At 40.9% G+C, this 18,185-nt stretch overlaps 1 protein-coding gene across 1 annotated transcript; it reads left to right on the forward strand.

Annotated features, from left to right (window-relative positions):
* Positions 1-1,101: 1,101 nt before the first annotated feature.
* C3H7orf57 (chromosome 3 C7orf57 homolog) lies at positions 1,102-10,255 on the forward strand. Its single transcript, XM_040588672.1, has 4 exons — positions 1,102-1,405; positions 5,844-5,944; positions 6,971-7,107; positions 8,049-10,255. Exons 1-4 carry the CDS (start codon positions 1,388-1,390, stop codon positions 8,153-8,155), a joined length of 363 nt encoding a protein of 120 aa, XP_040444606.1. The 5' UTR covers positions 1,102-1,387; the 3' UTR covers positions 8,156-10,255.
* The last annotated feature ends 7,930 nt before the right edge of the window (positions 10,256-18,185 follow it).

Consider the following 18,185-nt stretch of genomic DNA (forward strand, 5'->3'; position numbering starts at 1 on the left):
ATGTGAGACAGGTGGCTGGGCAAAGGATGTCAGAAAATTGTCAGCAGGGTACCTTACTGCCTGTTACGGAATACCAGCTGCTGGTTTTTTTTCTGTAAATCGAGACCAAAAAATGGAAACTGCCAGAAAGAAGACTCATTAACGAAAAGCAAGGCCATTTTTGTGACAGCCTGCAGCGCGGTCAGAGAACCCAGGGCCTTGCGCCCCAAAACCTTGACCCTGCTCGGCACCGCCGACCCAAGCCCAGCCAAGGTCCCGAGAGGGCTCCCCCCGAGAGGGGCTCCGGCCCTCGCTGGATCCAGCGCCGCCCCGGGCTCTGCGACCGACCGGTGGGCCACGCACCGCTTGCCCAGCCCAGGGCGGGAAGAGAAAGATGAAGAGGCATCCCGCCACAGGCTGCGGCCGGCGAGGGAGGGCGAGGGACGGACTCACCGTCCCGCCCGCCCGCGGGGCAGCGTCCCCCGCAAGTCCCGGCTGCCGCAGCGGGGGCGCGGGGCTGGGGGGAGCGGCACGGGCCTCGGGCGCCCCCCGGCGGCTAGAGGCCACCACCGGTCGCGGGCCGACAGCTTGCAGCGGCGCGGCCGGCAGCCGGAGAGAGGCCGGGGCTGGGTGGGCTGGGGGCGGTGCCGAGGGCACCTCGCAGCGGGCGGGCGGTGCTCTTCGGGCAGGGCGAGGGCCGAAGGAGGCTGCCACCGCTCCCCGGGCCAGGCACCGGCTATGAGGAACGGGTAGCGCCGGCAGGGGCGCGGAGCTCGCTCAGCTGCGCTGCTGCTTGTAGCGAGTATGCGCTGCGCTCCGCCTCGCACGGGCGCAAGGAAGCAGCGCTGCCCGGCTGTGCTGCTCTGCCCCCGCCCCGAGCCCTTGTCGTGCCCCGAGCCCTTGTCGTGCCCCGAGCCCTTGTCGTGCCCCGAGCCTTTGCCCCGCCCCGAGCCCTTGCCCCGCCCCCAACACTTACCTCGCCCCGAGCCTTTGCCCCGCCCCGAGCCCTTGCCCCTCCCCGAGCCCTTGCCCCTCCCCGAGCTTTTGCCCCGCCCCGAGCCTTGCCCCGCCCCGCGCTTTTACCCCGCCCCGCGCCCTTGCCCCGCCCCGAGCCCTTAGGCCTCCGTGCCCGGGCGGCAGGGTGTGTGAGGTGCGCTCTGAGGCGGGCGCTGGCTGCAGGCGCTCGGGGGCGGCTCTGTCCCGGCCTGGGGCCGCAGCGTGCTCGGGTGGCGCCGTGTGCGCCTTTCCCTGTTCGGCGGGCCAGCGAGGGAGCTGCCGCCGCACCGCTTAGCGGGTTCCTTTCCCTGGCGTCTCTACCCCGGGGTGGTGGCTGTCGCTTGCTGCTGGCGCCGCTCGGTGCCGCCGTGCGGGGGAGGTTGCCGGGTGTTGCTGGCGGGTTTCCCTCGGGATGGCAGCCAACGGCACGGTAAGGCGCGGCCGCCTGGGCACCCTTGCAGCGCCCATCCCGCTCGTTTGCCCCCGGCATGGTGTCTATGGGTAGCGTAGCTCAGGGTCGAGCTGCCGACGCCGGGGGGCCAGGCCATCTACTGCAGCCAGGTCAGAGTGGGCACTTTTTTCTCGGTGCCAGGCGAAGAACTTGCTGTTTGGTTGGATGCTGGGAAGGTCTTGGCGGGGTTGGATGGGACATGGAGCTGATGGCTGGCTTTGGCTTAGCTCTGCTGGGAGAGTGCCATCATCATGGGCCCTTCGCTGGCCGGTTCCTACCCGACTGAGTTTCCTCAAGTACTGTCTGAGCTCTAGGCACCTTGACCACCCCCAAGCCATTTTACCTGGTGTCCTCCTGCGGTCTGTCTGAATGACAGCATTTCATCCTTTTGCAGAGCTCTTCTAGAAGATGCCAAGTGGAAAAAAAGTGCTCTGAAACATTTTGCCCTCTAGATGAAGCCCAGCAGAGTACGTTTCTTGTACCCTGGTGCTTCTTTCACAGCTGTTTTTTGTATCTGCTTTTATAGGAGGTTTTTAACCTGTGCTTCAAGAGTACCTTCCTGAAGAGTCTTCAAGTGAGACAACGGACCTGGCCTTACCAAACAGTCTTGATTTTAGTTTGCTCACCTACCTCTTGTATCTTGAAATGCAAGAGGTGTATTCCAAAACACCGCAGGCAAATTTTTTAAGAATGTTCAATTTATTTGTTTGACTGCACGTTGATACTGCAGCAGAAAATTACCTCTGAGTGTTGGGACTGAACATACTGAAAATATTTTTCAGTCCAGTCTGACTAAGCAGTTGTTCAGGTGAGGGATATGTAATCACGGAGGTAAATCCCAAAGGGTACCCTTAGGAGCAAGCACAAAGACATTTCAACCTCTGAGGGTACCTCTTTGACTCAGTTTGAAAAACATTGTTCCCAAGTGGGGCCTTGCTTTGGAGCTTTAAGCCTTTATGCCCCTTTGTTCTGGGTTGTTAGAATCTCAGCTGTTCTTCATATTATGGTTGTCACTGCATAGAGGAAGACTGGAGATCAGGGGGACCATTACATGCTTCTGCATGCCTTGGGATGGATCTTGTAGTTCCTCTGTAACACCTTAGTTAATGGTGATAATTCTTGTTCTTCTGGAAATTTTGTGAAGCAGCAAATTAGTGCACGAAGGCTTTCAGCCTTTGTGTGCATGGCAAAGTGATGGACTACTAGCCCAGGTGGAAGCATCCTTTCACCTATGCATCCTGTGGACCAGCCAGGCTGGGTTGAGAATGTTGTGACCTTAAGAAATAGGTAGGCCTGTGTATGAGTGGGAGATCAGCTGAAGGTGGTATCAGGGTCAGCATCAGTATTAGGCAATCTTCCTGCAGCACGGGTAAGATTACTACTTTGTGTCTGAAGCTGTCTCTTTCAGGCACTTGCCTGAAATGTATGTGTAAATATGCATACATACTTACGTATATATGTACTGTAGCAAAAGGATTACTCATCTGAGGTCAGAATTTTACCTCAGAGAGAGATTTGTAAAGTAATCTAGATTTTTTTCCCTTGATCCTGGGGAAGCGAGGATTTCATCTGGGGGCTTCTAGCCTCCCATGCTGGCAGCAAGTATCCGTTGTTCTTTGTATGCCAACCAGGCACAAAGCATATCACATTTTATGGCTCTTGAATCTGAGACTAATAAATGTGTATTAATAATAAGTGTAGGTAGTAATTTTTAGGATACGTCATTGCCATCTCTTCACAAGGGGAGAAAATGCTTTAAACCAAGAACACGTAAAAAATGTCCTACATAGTTTGCTTCACCTGGGAAGGTTGATGGCTATTAAATAGAGGCTTCTCAAAGTGAAGATGCCTTCTCAGCTATAATCATTGAGATAGTGGCCACAAGGGTCTGCTTTTAATGCTGAATTTGCCCAGTAAAGTAACAAACAGCATCTGGTGGGACTGTAGGTGCCCTCCAAAACCAAATTCTTGTCTGTTCCCTTGCTCCTTTTCTCAGTTGCTAGCTGGTTTGAACAGTAGGGAATGTTTTGAAACTTGTAATTTATGATAGCCTGTCTCATTTAATCCCAATAAAAGAAAGACAACATTTAAAACAATGTGCAAGACTTGCTAGCAGCCTTCAAGTCTTTTCGCATTGCCTTTCTTTTTGCCTTTTTTTTTTCCCCTTGACTTTAGTTTTGATACTTGGGTCTTTGTCATCTAGACAAAATCTCCCTAGGCTTCCCCCCTCCCCCTGCCCTTTAATTAACTCATTAATTACTAGGCTTCCTTTTCTAGTGCTTCTTTTTGGTGCCAAGAGGAGAGTCTCATCTCTTTCCATCTACTATTTATATATCCTGCCTGTCAAATCGTTTTTGTGTTGCCCCGTGTGCCATCATGCCTTCAATATTTGAAAAAAAGTTACCTGAGTTTAGTAATCTCTACTTGTCTAATTAAATTCTTTTTGTTAGTTGAAACTGTTGGTAACCGTCCTGGATCAGAAACTTCCATGGTATGTCAGATCTGAAATGGTACAGTTTAGTGATAGATGGAAGACAGCACTGCAATTTTTTGCACAGTAGGATAGCGTTTTTGAAATGTAAAGCACAAGTAGGCTGCTTCAGCAGAGAACGGTGTTGACGGATTTGAAAAGTAGTTCTAAGAGGCTAACATGTTTTGGTAATGTCCAGATTGGACAGCAGACACCCCTCTTCACCCGACATCACTGCTTCTGACATCACTGCATGCTTTTTTGCTAGTCTCATCTTTTTTTCCTTGACAGGTGTCCCAGTTTTTCATCTCTTTAAGCTTCAACGTAACTGCAGTCAGGCTGCAATCTTTACCAGATTCTGGAACTCCTGGTGAAACCTGGACTCCACTGAAGTCTGTAGGGATTTCAACACTGACTTAATGTGTTGGTTAGCACTGATGTCCTGTTTCAGAATCAGTAGAACTGTTTGTCCTAGGCTTCCTGTCCTGGAAAATAAGAAAACTTACACTCTCTGAACATTCAGGTCTGCTTCTTTTAATTGGTTCACTGATCAGATGTATTCGAACGCCCTTATACTTTAAATGTGCATGGGCTTCTTGAGAAGTTTATGGTGTATTTACATCTATTTTGGAATCATCTCCTTGTGGATGGTTTCATGGGAGTTGTTTTGTAGTGTCTGCAATCCAAGTGCAACTGAAGCTGATGCATCTGATTTTTGTACTCTGTTCATGATTTTTTGTTCTGTTACCTGTATTGCAGTAGGTATGTCCACATAGGTGGGAAGTATCTTTATCCTTTGTACACTTCTAAATTTATAGAGTAATACATTTCACTTCTAGTTACCCTGTCCTGTTTTTTAAAATAACCTGCAAGTAGTATCTTTTACCCCATGGGACTCTCCTAGGAGTGTTGCATGTTTAAAAGAGAGAATGCTCAAATAATATGTAGGTTCTAATTAAAAGGATTTATTAGTATAATACAAAATAATGTTAAAAAGCTTTGAAAACTTTGTGCTATCTTTAGGATTTTTTCCCCCTTGTCTTCATGCAGTGAAGGAAGCTGTGAATAGTCTATAAAGATGTTTTGTTTTTTCTTTAATCTCAGGATTTCTTAGCAGCTGTAAGTGAAAAATATTTGGGAGTTGTTTGGGATATTTAATTTAATGCTTTTATTTAGGAGGGAAGTAAGTTGACCTTTGAGCAGCTGTTGATCTTGATCGAAGTTATAATAAACAGCTTTGATATGTGTTGCTAATGTCTCTTCATTGCTTTTCAGTTTTCCAACTTTCAGGCCTAGATTTTGTGATGTCCTTTCACTGGCTTTCTCGATGTCATCTTTCTGTATTTCAGTTAACACTGAGTTTCTTTAGTGATCATTAGCAAGTGAAAGATGATAAAAGTAAAATATACTTTTCTGCTCTAGGCTTCCCCCAATATAGCTGTGTTTGTTCAAATTTCAAACCTCTGTTCAGTGTACCACAACTGTTTTCTTATATGGGATGTTCTATCCTTTTTATTAAAAAAAAAATATAAAAAGTAGTAATTAAAAAGGAAATGAATGTCTGGTCCTGTTGACTTTAGTAAGACTGGGATGTTTTTGTACACTGCATACAAAGAAATGAGCCCAGGTGAGAGGTTGCAATGGGTAAGTTTCAATTTGAAGCTTAACTTTGGGTAAAGTGTACTGTGAGGGAAAAGCTTGTGGAGAGCACATTTTGCATTATTGACATATTGAACAAACAGCTGATCTCACCTGGAATAACTAAAGTGCTGCTTTATTTTTTGCTATTCCTTTATGCTCTACTCTTACGGAAATTACACAGATAAGATAGTTGTATTTGAAGATATTTAGGACCTTTAATATAACCTTCAAAAGCAAAGGTTATATTATCAGATAATCCTTATTATCATAATTCCTTTTATTAAATTAAGATTTCTCTCAACACAGGTAAAGCTCCCAGCTATAAACCCTAAATACCCAAGCAGAATGCCGAATGTTTCTACAAACAAGGAATTTAGTGGGAAAAATAAGCTTTCCTTCCCACCTATGTAAGTAGTACACTTATGAAATCCATTAAACTCCTAAGCCTGCAACTATTTGTGCATGCAAGTAGTATTACTCCTTGTAAAATTGCAGGGATCAGTAGATGTGTGTATGGACTTCGTGGATCCTTACTGCTAGTAAACTTGCCGTCATGTGCGATGCTAAAATAATTTTACAAACAACTATAATAGTAGCACTTTAACTCATATGGAAAAGCTATTCAATATACATTTACTTTAGGAAAACTAAGCATACTGTTGCATGTCTTCATGTAGCACTTTCATCGTATTCTAAATTGTATGGGTTTTTTCTCAATACCAGTGAAATAACAAGTATACCTTGTTAGTTCTGTAAGCATAGGTTACAGAGACACAAGTAAGACTACCATTTTAAGAAAACATAAACTGTAGCCCATATAAGGTCAGGCACAGCAAAAATACTGTAATGAACATCTGGAAGATAAGTCTTTTAAGCAAATTGTTGTATCATCTGTGATGTGATGTAATCACATCATCAGTTGTGTGCACAACTGAATTGTTTCTGTGTACTTTGTCTTAAAAATTTATTGCAGAGCGATCAGTAATCCCAGTATGGTTTAGAATTGTCAAGGATACAAAATAAGTAATTAAACTGTCTAATGAACTTGAGAGCAAATCTGTGATGAACTTTCACCTTCATGCAGCACAGAATGAGTACTGTCAGCCTTTTTTACTTACTCATTCTTTGTATGATTTCCCTTTTTCATTTTTTCACCTCGTAAGACCAGCACTGTGTAAGTATTATACATGTAAAATTGCAATAAAATGGGTGGCTTTTCTCATGTAAGATTACACATTACTGAATCAGACATCATTATGTGCTTTGATTTTGTTAGTTTTGTTTATTAGATGATTACATGTAGAATATATAATTAGTTACTTAGAAAGAAATTATAAGGCTATTGCCCCTTCTGTGCAAAATAAAATCTTCCCACCTAATCCCCGTTTTGGTTTATTTATGCTTTGTTTTCCTTAATATGTTTGGATTTACAGGCCTGCTGAGAGAAAAAGTGAAGCAGTAAACTTGAGCAAATTAATTGGCAATGGTTATGGGACGGACTGGTTTCAGCAGTGTACTGGATGTGAAAAAAAGATTCAAAAAACATCTGAAAATAGTGAGCAGTCCAAAGGTAAAATTATTGAAAGCGGTTTCTTCTGAAGTGAGTTCGGATCTCAAGGTAACAGCAGAAGTTAGCCTGAACAATTTGTGTGGTGCACTCTGAGTATTATGAGACTTAATGAATTACTATGCTTAGCTTACAGTACCCTACGACCAGCTAAAGAAAAGAGTGTTCCTGTTTGTAGCTGGTGAATACTGGGGCTTTCATGGATTTTTTTTCATCTTTACAAATGCAGAAGTAGGCTCTGTTCTGATCCAAGGGCTTCTGTGTGATGCGTTTTTGTAAAATGTTACAGACACACAGCTGTTCTTCTGCCTAAATTTAAGCAGACCGTACAATATTAGTTGCCTATTTGTTGTGAACAGCATTTGGCCCCAAATGTTTTTCTGAAAACTTCTGTGTCAAATGTCATCGATACTTGTGCTTAAGAAATAGATAACCATTCATAAAAAAATTACCAACATAAATATATGCAGGTTGTTGAAGACTGTGTCATTGCAGCAAGTTTTATTTGAGTGAAAGAAAGTTATCCAGTGTTTACCTACGATTTTAAACCTTTATCATGCATAATGGTAATAGTGATTAAAGGCATCACTCGAAAACCTCTAGATATAAAGGTTAAAAGGCAGAAAATTCCTGTTACTTCTGTCCAAGACCTTTTGCTTGGTCTTTATACGGTGGCTTGGTAACCATGGTAGTTACATCAGTTTTCTATAGCAATCTCTTAAAATGCTGTTGAACATACACATTGCAAGCTCCAGAATTTTTTTGTTGTTTGTATCAGTGAATGCTTATGTATACACTGGGGATTGCCATCACTCCCCTGACTTTGATACATCAATGTGTGAAAGTCTTAGAGACCAGTTAATTCAGTTTCTCTGGCAATTTAGCATTTCCTGGATTCATCTCTGTCTTCCAGTAATATTTTTTTTTTGTGTGTGTGTGTTCAGAACCTCTTCCTCCGGGTGAGCATCAGAAGAAAACAGGCAAACAGAAAACCAGAAGTGTGTTATTGTTCGGAAGAAAAACTGCTATAAAACTATGGGATGAAGCCTGATCTTGGTCTGGACCTGAAAGAGGGTGCACAATCTGAGAAGCCACTCTTCAAAGTCAGCTTCAGTATCCAAACTCTGATCATGCAGAGGATGCTGCCTTAGGAGGTGCGATGACCTCACAATTCAACTGTGGAGCCTAAAAGTGCTCTTCCTTAGTATGAAAGAAAATCTTGAATATTATTCTTTTGTTTTCAGGTTCAGTGTAGCTTTCCTGTGCACTGATATTTTTCTTTTCCATTACTGTGAGTAAACTGAAACGATTTGTGATTTTTTTGAAATGTCAAATTCATTCATTTGGTGATAGTTGATTTCTTTAATGTGAAGTGTTCATCTTTTAAGACATTTGGGATATATAAAGCAAGCTGAAGAGTTTTCAGAGCAATCATGGTATTGGTTTGGTTATACCACTTATGCATAGAGAACAAAATTATAGGTATACTCTAAACCTGCTGAAAAGTCAGTATGCTGCACAGTTTGATATATAGATAGATCTTATTTTTGAGATGCTTTTCTTTCACAGATTCTGAGGTAACATGACACCTGCTTTACTCGTATTGCCCTCCTTTTTCAATCATAGCTATTCTGATTGAGACTGATTCTGTATTTCAGTGTAAAAGGAGATTTTTTTTTTAAATGCTCTTAACAGTATGGTTTCATTCAGGCATGTACCTTGACTCGATTTTGACCTTGTCCTTTTCATTCTTACGGGTATGTATTGAAGGTAGTGCTTGTATTTTCTTCCCATTGGGTACTTTTGTCTGCTCATGCAAAGCCATTGGCAGCATGAGCATCTTGCAGCTCCCTTTTGAGATAGCGCTTTCTCTGTTCTCTCTTGTGCAGGACGGGTCCAAGACACATCAGACAGGGGATATAACCCATTCTGTATGTAAATCTATAACCCATTTGTGTTTGATTATAGATTAGCATCATACTGCAAACTTTGTAGGTAGCTTGTCTCTTGTTAGTTAAAAAATAAAAGTAATGGAATTTATATATATTTTGATGTGAGAGAGAAACTGAAAATTTTAGTTGACCTTTGTATTCTTATGGCTGAAGTTATCCTAAGAACTTTAATCTTTTTTTATTGTAGATTCAGAGCCATCACAGTCTGAATAGGCACCTGCAGGTAGAGTCAAAGCCACAGTTTCAGAGACGTTAGAAGTAACTTAAAAGACTATTGGGGAAGTAAAGCCTTATGTGGCTTATATAGTCCACTATTTACATGTTTGTCAGATAGCTTTTTTATAGTTAAACTCATTCCTGATTGAGAAGTTTATTTGACTTATAATATGGATGAACTTTATTGTGCTTGATTACAGCAAATTTTAAAGAACAGGCAACAGCTGTCAGTGCATTTTCCTAGACATTTTTCTTAATGTAATAAACAAAAAACCCCAAAGCCAAAGTTTTCTCCTACACTAGACTAGTGCTCCTTTGCTGCTGTTAAACAGTTATCATATTGCTGCTGAATTGACTAGACACAGGCACAGTATCGATTATTTAAGTACAGTTATACTCATGACCTATGCCATAAAGAAAGGTGAGGGGGGAACTGTATGATATGGCATAAAATGTAAATAGAAAGAATCAAACTGGTATGAACCCTTGGAATGAAAAAGGCAAACCTTCACTGGAAAGATGGCTTCTTAGCCGTTTATCCAGACCAGCTATTCAGCTTTCTAGGACAATTCTGTTGCTATGCCTGCTGCAGAAGAACTAGTTGATCAGTCATAGTGTTCAGCCACATAATTAAATTAAGACCTGCTGGCATTTCTTGTTACAGTCTTGATACACAGAAGATGAATCATTGGGTAACGGTGCTGTGAACTAGGCTATATATGATGTCTGCACTTTAAACTGTTAAATAAAAATTTTATTTATCCTGAAGTTTTGACTGAAAAAAAAAAATAGTATGTGCTAGATCCCCATGTATATTCACACCAGCAAAACAGTTTGTACTTTGAAATAGCAGTGTATATAAATTATTTGAATATTTTGAAAAAGCTAGATATGCTGATATTTTTAACACTTGTTCTTTTATCTACCTGAATTAGGCTGTATTCATGAAATCTTATGAATAATTAAATATTTATTATAAAGCCCATTAGAATTTCAGTAAATTTTTTTTGCTACTACTATGAAAAGTGAAGGTTTTCATAAGGAAAAGAGTAATTTTTAGTTTCATTTTCAGAGTGCACTCAGTACATTATACACCTCTGAATCCAAGAGCTGAAGATTTTAAGATGTATTACTGAATATATATTTATTTGAACAGAATGTTTAGAGGATTTGGCTTGATAGTGCTTTTCTTTAGAACTTTGATATGAAAATTGATTTGAAATAGGTAAACCTGTTGCTAATCTGAACCTTCACAATTTTCAGTGAAAGTTTGTGGAAGTTTTACTGTTGATGTTAGACCCAGCACCTGAATTTCTTTCCTGTTCATTCTAACCAGCAATTCAACTACGTTTTATTTACAAAAATAAAAGGCTAAACCATACAAAAATATCTAAGTAAAACATGTGAAAATACCTAAATGTACAGTTATTGGTTATTCAGCAACATTTTCCAAATATAAAAAAGCTTACATCAGGCTGTATCTGTGGGGCGAGGGGAATAATTACTGCCTTCTGTCTGTTTTCACTTACAGTTTGTATTATGGATTATGTTCAGATACATTGAAACCATTAATTTTGCTGTAAAAGCAGAGCTTTTGGTGAGATCTGCTTTTCTAGGTTAGAGTACAAGGAGATGCCAGAGCTGGTGCTCTTAGTATTAAAACTGACCAGTAGAAAAACTGTCACCTGCCATTATAGAGAACCACTAAAGACTAAGGTTATGTGAAGAAATCGTGTACATATAACAGTGAAGTTGTTGATACTGTTAGAATTTCAACAATAAAATTTTACATCTAATGCAGTAATCACCAGTAGCTGCATGATGTTCTCCTAAAAAATAAGTACATTTTATGAACTTCTTAGATTTATTCAGTCATATGAACATGCCTAATCCATGAATTCAGCTATCTTTATTTGATAGAGTCTTTGGATAAGGTTATAATTTTTATTTCTGGTGTCTGTAAAATGTGTAATAGAGGGCTGGGTTTGTTGTGCCCAGTGAAACAGTAAAATAAGTTACATGTATGACACCCTTTGTAGCATACTTCCAGGGTATAACTATCAGCAATGGTACTAATATTCAGTCTCACTTGGATCTCCTGACTCCTCTTACTGTAGGAAAAACTTCTATTGCAAATACTAATTGTAGTTACACGCTTTACTGTAAAAAAACTGTTTACAGTTACAAAACATAAAAGAAAGGGGAAATGTGAAATGATGATGAAACTTTCCAGAGTTAAGTAGCTTAACGGTTTTAATGCTCATCAGTCGAGTAAGAAGGGTTTTGTTCTTGAGCATATATGGAATCTATTTCAATGTTGGGTTTTTTTCTTGTAGAAAGTTTTCTGAAAGGGGTTTAGTACACATCTACTGAAAAGGTTGAAGACAGTAATGTTACGGCAAAAAACCCCAGCAACCACCACATAAGCAACTAGAATGGATATCTTAGTGTTTACAAATTTATAGATCACCTATTCACATAGACTTGAAGGTGCTTGCTGTGCCCAAATCCTCAACATCTACTCCATAAAGTAAGAATTCCTGTGTGGCTGCAATACTGCTGACCTGCAGACAAGAATCCTAATAATTCTTTTCCATTTGATGGTCTTGTTAAGATCTGTACAAAGCTTCCTAATGTAACTTTATTACTTTGAGTTGTTTAATGTCTGAGTCCTCTTCACTTTTGGACACTTATTCCTATGTATTGGAGTTCTTTTCCAGAACAGTCATATTTTTAGGCAATTCTTAGAGGCAGAGACAGAAGGACAGCTGAGATCCTAACTTGGTGATTCAGCGCTGTTTTGCTTTACTGTAGCTGTGTACTTAGAGGTATTTACGGTCCTGGATTTCAGATATTTTAAAACTGTACACCATATCCTGTTGTAAAAATTGTCTCTTTTTACCTTGGTCACCATTAGGTAATACTCACATGACATTCCTCAAATTCTTAAAAGTTTGCTAATGTGGCATTAATGTATACTCGGCTTTCCTTAATCAAGCCAAGGAGATGTTTGATCTGCACTGTTGGCCAGCTGAGTCTTCTTGGATCACAGTTTGAATACCATGAGTTAGAATATTAACAGCCTAAGATTTCTCTTTATAGGAGCAGGTAGAGAACCCTGGAATTTGTGTTTGTGCATTCAGAATAATGGAGAGCTGCAGAAGAAGCATAACTTGCCAGTTCTCCAAGGGACATGAAATCAAAGCAGGGTAGGGTAACAAATCAAAAAGCTCCATCTGAATACAAGGATGGAAATGTGTTGCTCAGGTTCACCTTACCCCAGTAATTATGTTGTTTTATTTACTTCTGAGTCAATGCAGTCATGCTACTGGCGCTTTTCATCAGCAGTTCCATATAAAAGCAGGGGAAGGTTCTGGGTCTGGAGGGGTTTTCAGTGTTTGTTTTTCAGAGACATGCTGAAGTCAAAAAGCTGGGCACTTCTGTACAAAGTCTAGCCTTAGTGTTTTAAATGCTGAAATGTTTATTTAATTGCATTGTGCTTCATCTCTGACCTGAATGCCTTTTAGTAATAAGTGGGATTTTTATATTTTTTTAAATACTGATTGCTTTGCAAGCCCAAAGATAAGACAAAAGTGCAATTACATTTTATGAAATCATCCAAGTATACTGAATATATGGAATATTTTAAAAATAGAATTCCAGATACAGATTTAAAAATAACTTGGCAGTTTAGGTACTGAAGATTAATTTTCCTTTTACATGCAACCATTTCACTGTAGTGAAGTCTAATGGCTGTTTTAATTTTTATGTGACCAAATATATACTTAATTCTTACCATTTATGTCTTTTTAGACTAAAATGTAAACACGTTTGCAGATCAAGGGTATATATGCATTAACTTTCATTGTGTAGCAATGCAAACAAAAATTGAATTGGCCGATGCATTTCTTAAGCATCTAAAAGTTCATTGACTTTAGCATATCTGTTTCCTAAACACTTAAATCTGTGCTGAATATGCAGACTTAGTTGTAAAAGATGTAGGATGAAGCCATTTTTTTTCCGTCAGCAAATATTCTGCTTTTGCAGTCCTCTGCAGATTATTTTTCAGAATGTAGTTACATATTGTGCTATAGCCTGGAAAAAAAGCTAGAAGGAGAAATAGGGGAGTTCAGTCTTAGAATGTTTTGTCCTGCTATTAGTAGTTTTACTGATACTAAATATGCAGAACGACAGAAGAATCAAAATGCAGTAGGTATGTGTCTGAATAGCTGCACTGAATTATTTGACCAATTGACTATAAAATGATATATAGTAAGCAGGAAGGATTATACTTTTGATTATAAAAGAACAGCCAGCCTTATTTTCCATAGATGTAAGTTTTCATCCATGCAATATAAAAGTTTGTAAAGTGAGGCCAGTTGCAGGTTTTGCAATTTATGGTTGTAATAATCCCACTATGTAGTTGTGTATTTTTCAGTCTTCTAAAGTAACACATTAACATATTTCATAATTATACTTGAGGTGTTTTTCCCACTAAAATAAAAAATTGAATGAAAACCAAGATTACAAAACCAGGAAGCTTAAAGTTAAATTTTAAAAAAGTTTTCTGGAGATTACTGAGAGCAAAGGTTACTACCAATTATTAGTCATAGAGCTGCATTATTTATTGAACGTTTCAGACAAAGTGGTAACTACAGTAACCTGATTACTCTTTATTTACAAAATAAGTAATTTACATTGACTGTTCTCTTAATATATAGCTTAATGAGAAACCTCCTGAAAGCCAAAGCAGATTTTTCAGTGGACCCTGAGATCAAGGGGTAGGTAATATTCCTATTTAAAAGAAAAGTTTGTTCCACAGAATTAAAATGTTGTTCTAAGGTCCTTATTTTGGATTGTCTACTACCATAGCTTTCACGTATGCTGTTCAAGGAACAGAAAAACAGAAGATGCCTTAGGAGGCTGTGCTTTTATTTTACCTATTAGAGATTTAAACAACTTGAGCAGGTGACGTTTTTCTTAGTTTGTTAAGCAATCTCTCTTGTATGCTGTTAAGGGCTAGAAATGCACCTGTGTGCAGGGCATTTCTCTCTTTTATATTCCCATACAAAGTCCTTTGGTGTGAGACAGGATATTAAGAGATTTTACTCTAAATGCCCAATACATGATTTTGTAAGAAATGCATCTTAGCAATGTCTTGTGCCCATTGTGTTTACCCTCCTGATGGACAGAAGGGTTTAGTTGCTCTGTCTCACAAGAATTCCCTATTACGACAAACTACAGTGTGGTTCTGGTAGGAAAAACTATTTTAAAAATTGTGTTGAAGGATTCTGGATTTAATGTCTTCAGTTACTGTGTGAACAATGTTTATGCTTACAGAGTGTTTTATGATTTTTTCTTTGGTTTTGCTTTAGATTTCTTGCTAATTGATGGAAAAGGGTAATCCTTTAATAATTTTAAATTTGTCTGTTTCCAGCTTGAACCAGTTCTGCCAGATTAGGTATATCTTCTCTAGAAGAACTATTGTTTGTCCTATGTCTCTCACATAAAAACCGGGGACTTGACTCTGTAAGATAGACACAGGAAGGTATGTGTCAAGCTAAGTAAATTTTGCAGTCTCTCTTTGTAGGCTCCTTATAATTTCAGACTTGTGGGATTGTAGCTCTATTTCCATTGCAAATGTTACTTCTGTAGCTAAATGCCATGGGTTCCTCTTGCAAATGTTTTCATTTCTTGTTTGGGATCTCACTGGTGCTTTATGAGGAACAGGTACTCTTTCAGAACTAAAAATGGTGCAAGCTGAATTCACAGCTTAGTTTTGCTTATTTTTCTCAGGCTAATTGATGTAGCTCTAGCAGGGTCAGCCGTATCAAAGTAACGCTGGAGATGCCACGGTGACAGTTGTGCTGTGCTTGCCTGTCTAGCTTTAGGAGCCAAGGGTGTATTTTATATCCCCTTGCTTTGCAAAACTTTGAGCTTAGCTAGGAGCTATTTAATTGTGGAGAATCTGTTCTTTTTATTTAGGCAGAGGGGACTTGTGAGAACTTTGTGAATTAACAAGCAGTTGCAGGCTAGCTGCTTTAGTGATGCAGTGTGTTAAAACCTGTGGATTGATGCTCAAGCTAGTAACCCTAAAAGATCATCTGACCTAAGATGGTAGTGTCACACTCTCCAGGTTTCTGTGTATGTTTAGGATGCCAGACATAAATCAGGTTTTTGTTATAATGAAGATTAGCCCTCTGTTGTGTTGGTTTGATTGATGTTGAGTAGATTTTTTATTTTAAATACTACATCATTACCACTGGCTGGTGCAGAGGCAGAGTAAGCTGCTAGTCAGGCAGCTCAGGTTCTGTTTCCGAGGAAATTTTTCAGACCCATATGGTGGTCTTTGTATTAACACTTGTTTTCCATCCAAAATGCAGACCTGCATTTTATATGCTTTGTAGCTGTTAGTTGGTTGACACACTGAATTTGATACCAGCAATGATGCTCACTGGTGCCTGTTTTGCCAAGTTAGGTACAACTAACTTAGTACTTCTCAAGGAAAGTGTTACGGTGCTGAGACCTGACGAGATCCACCTGTCCCGATGGGGAAAACACATCTTTGGATGTAAGTTGGTGGGAATGATTGAGAGGGCTTTACACTAGAATCAATGGTGGAAGGGGATACCAACAAGATTGCTGAAGGTAAGCCAACGCTTGAGGGTAGCAATGCTAGTGGGAACTTTTATGCTGCCCCTGGGAGCATTTGAAATGCTCATACACCAATGCATGCAGTATGAGAAACTAACAGGATAAACTGGAACTGTTGGTCAGTTCCCAGAGCTACGGTATCATTGGTATTAGTGAGATTTGGTGAAATGGTTCCTATGATTGGAATGCTGGGATGGAGTGCTACAGGCTGTTCAGGAGGGATAGGCTGGGCAAGTGTGGTGGGGGAGTTGCATTGTATGCAAGGGAGAGGTTTGATTGTACAGCCCTTACAGTTAGTGATGATGTGGTTGAGAGCCTTTGGATGAGGATTAGGGTGTGGAAAACAAAGATGTAGTGGGTGTCTACAACTGGTTGCCCAGCCAAGATGTAAGCACTGAGGAGTTACTCTATAGGCAATTAGGAGAAATTTCTGGATCAGTAGCGCTTGTCCTTATGGGAGATTTCAACTTGATAAACATCAACTGGGAATATCATATTGCTATGATGAGCAGGTCTTGGAAGTTCTTGAAGTTTGTGGAAGATAGCTTCTTGTCACAAATACTTGGTGAGCACACTAGGAAAGATGCTCTTACAGAGATGCTGTTTGTGAATAGAGAAGGACTTGTGGGAGATGTGATCATAAGTGGCTGTCTTGGCCACTGTGATTGTGAAATGGTTGAGTATAAAATTTTTAGTGTAATGAGAAAAAATAACAATGAGTTGCTACCCTGGACTTCAAAAGAGCAAACTTTAAGCCATTCAGGGACCTATCTAGCAGAGTACCCTGGGAATCTGCTTTTGAGGGCTTAGGAGTCCACAAGTGCTGGCTAGTTTTTAAGAACCACCTTTCAGAAGCATGGGAGCAGGCAATTCCACTGTGTTTTAAGTGGGGCAGAAGACCAGCTTGGCTGAACAGGGAACTGTTTATGGAGTTCGAGAGGAAAAATAAATCATTTGATCTCTGGAACTGAGGTCAAGCTTCGCAGTAAGATTACACAGCTGTGGTTTGTATGTGCAAGGAGAAGACACGAAAGGGCAAAGCTCAATTAAAGTTGAAACTGGTCAGTGTTGTATCACACAATAAGAAGGTCATTTTTAAGTGTGTTAATAGCAAAAGGCGGTCTAAAGAAAACATTGGACTGATACTTGTTGAAGATGCACATCTGGCTGATGAGGAAGAAGAAAAATTGGAGGCATTCAGTGCTTTTTTTTGTCTCAGTCTTTAATAATACTGATAGACCTTGGGCTGCCCAGTCCCCTGAGTCAGAGGATTGTGAGTGTGGGAACAGTGACTTTCCACTTGTGGATGCTGAAATTGTAAGGGACCAGCTGTATCAGCTGAATGTTCACAAGTCCGTGAGTCTGATGAGATTAATCCCACAGTACTGAGGGAACTAGTGGATGATATGGCATGACCCCTCTCAATCATCTACCAAAGGTCTTGGGAGTCTGGGTGGGGGGTCCCTGATGACTGCAAGCTAGTCAATGGTATTCCAATCTACAAAAATGTGTGAGGGAACAACCAGGGAATGACAGACCTGTTAGTCTAACCTCAGTTCCTGGGAACTGTTCAAAGGCATTTAAAGATTAATGCTACCATCAGGCACAGTCAACATGGGTTCACAAAGGGAAAGTCCTGTTTTACAGATCTGATAGCCTCCTATGACAAGGTCACCCACCTAGGGGATGAGGGGAAGGCCGAGGATGTAGTTTTTATGGAATTTAGTAGGGCTTTTGATACTGTCCCTCACAGCATCCTTCTGGAAAAGCTGTCCAGCTGTGGGATGAGCAGGTTCACGGTACAGTGGGTGAAGAGCTGTCTGAAGGGCAGAGCTCAAAGGGTTGTAGTGAATGGGAATACATCTGGCTGGTAACTGGTCACCAGTGGTGTTCCTCAGGGTTTGATTCTAGGGACAGTCCTGTTCAATAGGAGGAGGCTGAGGGGTGACCTGATGGCTTCTCTGCAGCTCCCTGAGGAGGGGAAGGGGAGAGGGAGGCACTGAGCTCTTCTCCCTGGGATCCAGTGATAGGACACGTGGGAATGGCTCAAAGCTGTGCCAGGGGAGGTTCAGACTGGACATTAGGAAGCATTTCTTTGCCGGGAGGGTGTTCAAACACTGGAACGGGCTTGCTGGTGAGGTGGTCAGTGCCCCAAGCCTGTCAGTGTTTAAGGGGCATTTGGACAGTGCCCTTAACAACGTGCTTTAACTGGGTCACCCTGAGCTGGTCAGGCAGTCGGACCAGGTGATCCCTGTAGGT

The sequence above is a fragment of the Falco naumanni genome, chromosome 3, assembly GCF_017639655.2.
Source record: "Falco naumanni isolate bFalNau1 chromosome 3, bFalNau1.pat, whole genome shotgun sequence".
Taxonomy (NCBI): Eukaryota; Metazoa; Chordata; class Aves; order Falconiformes; family Falconidae; genus Falco; species Falco naumanni.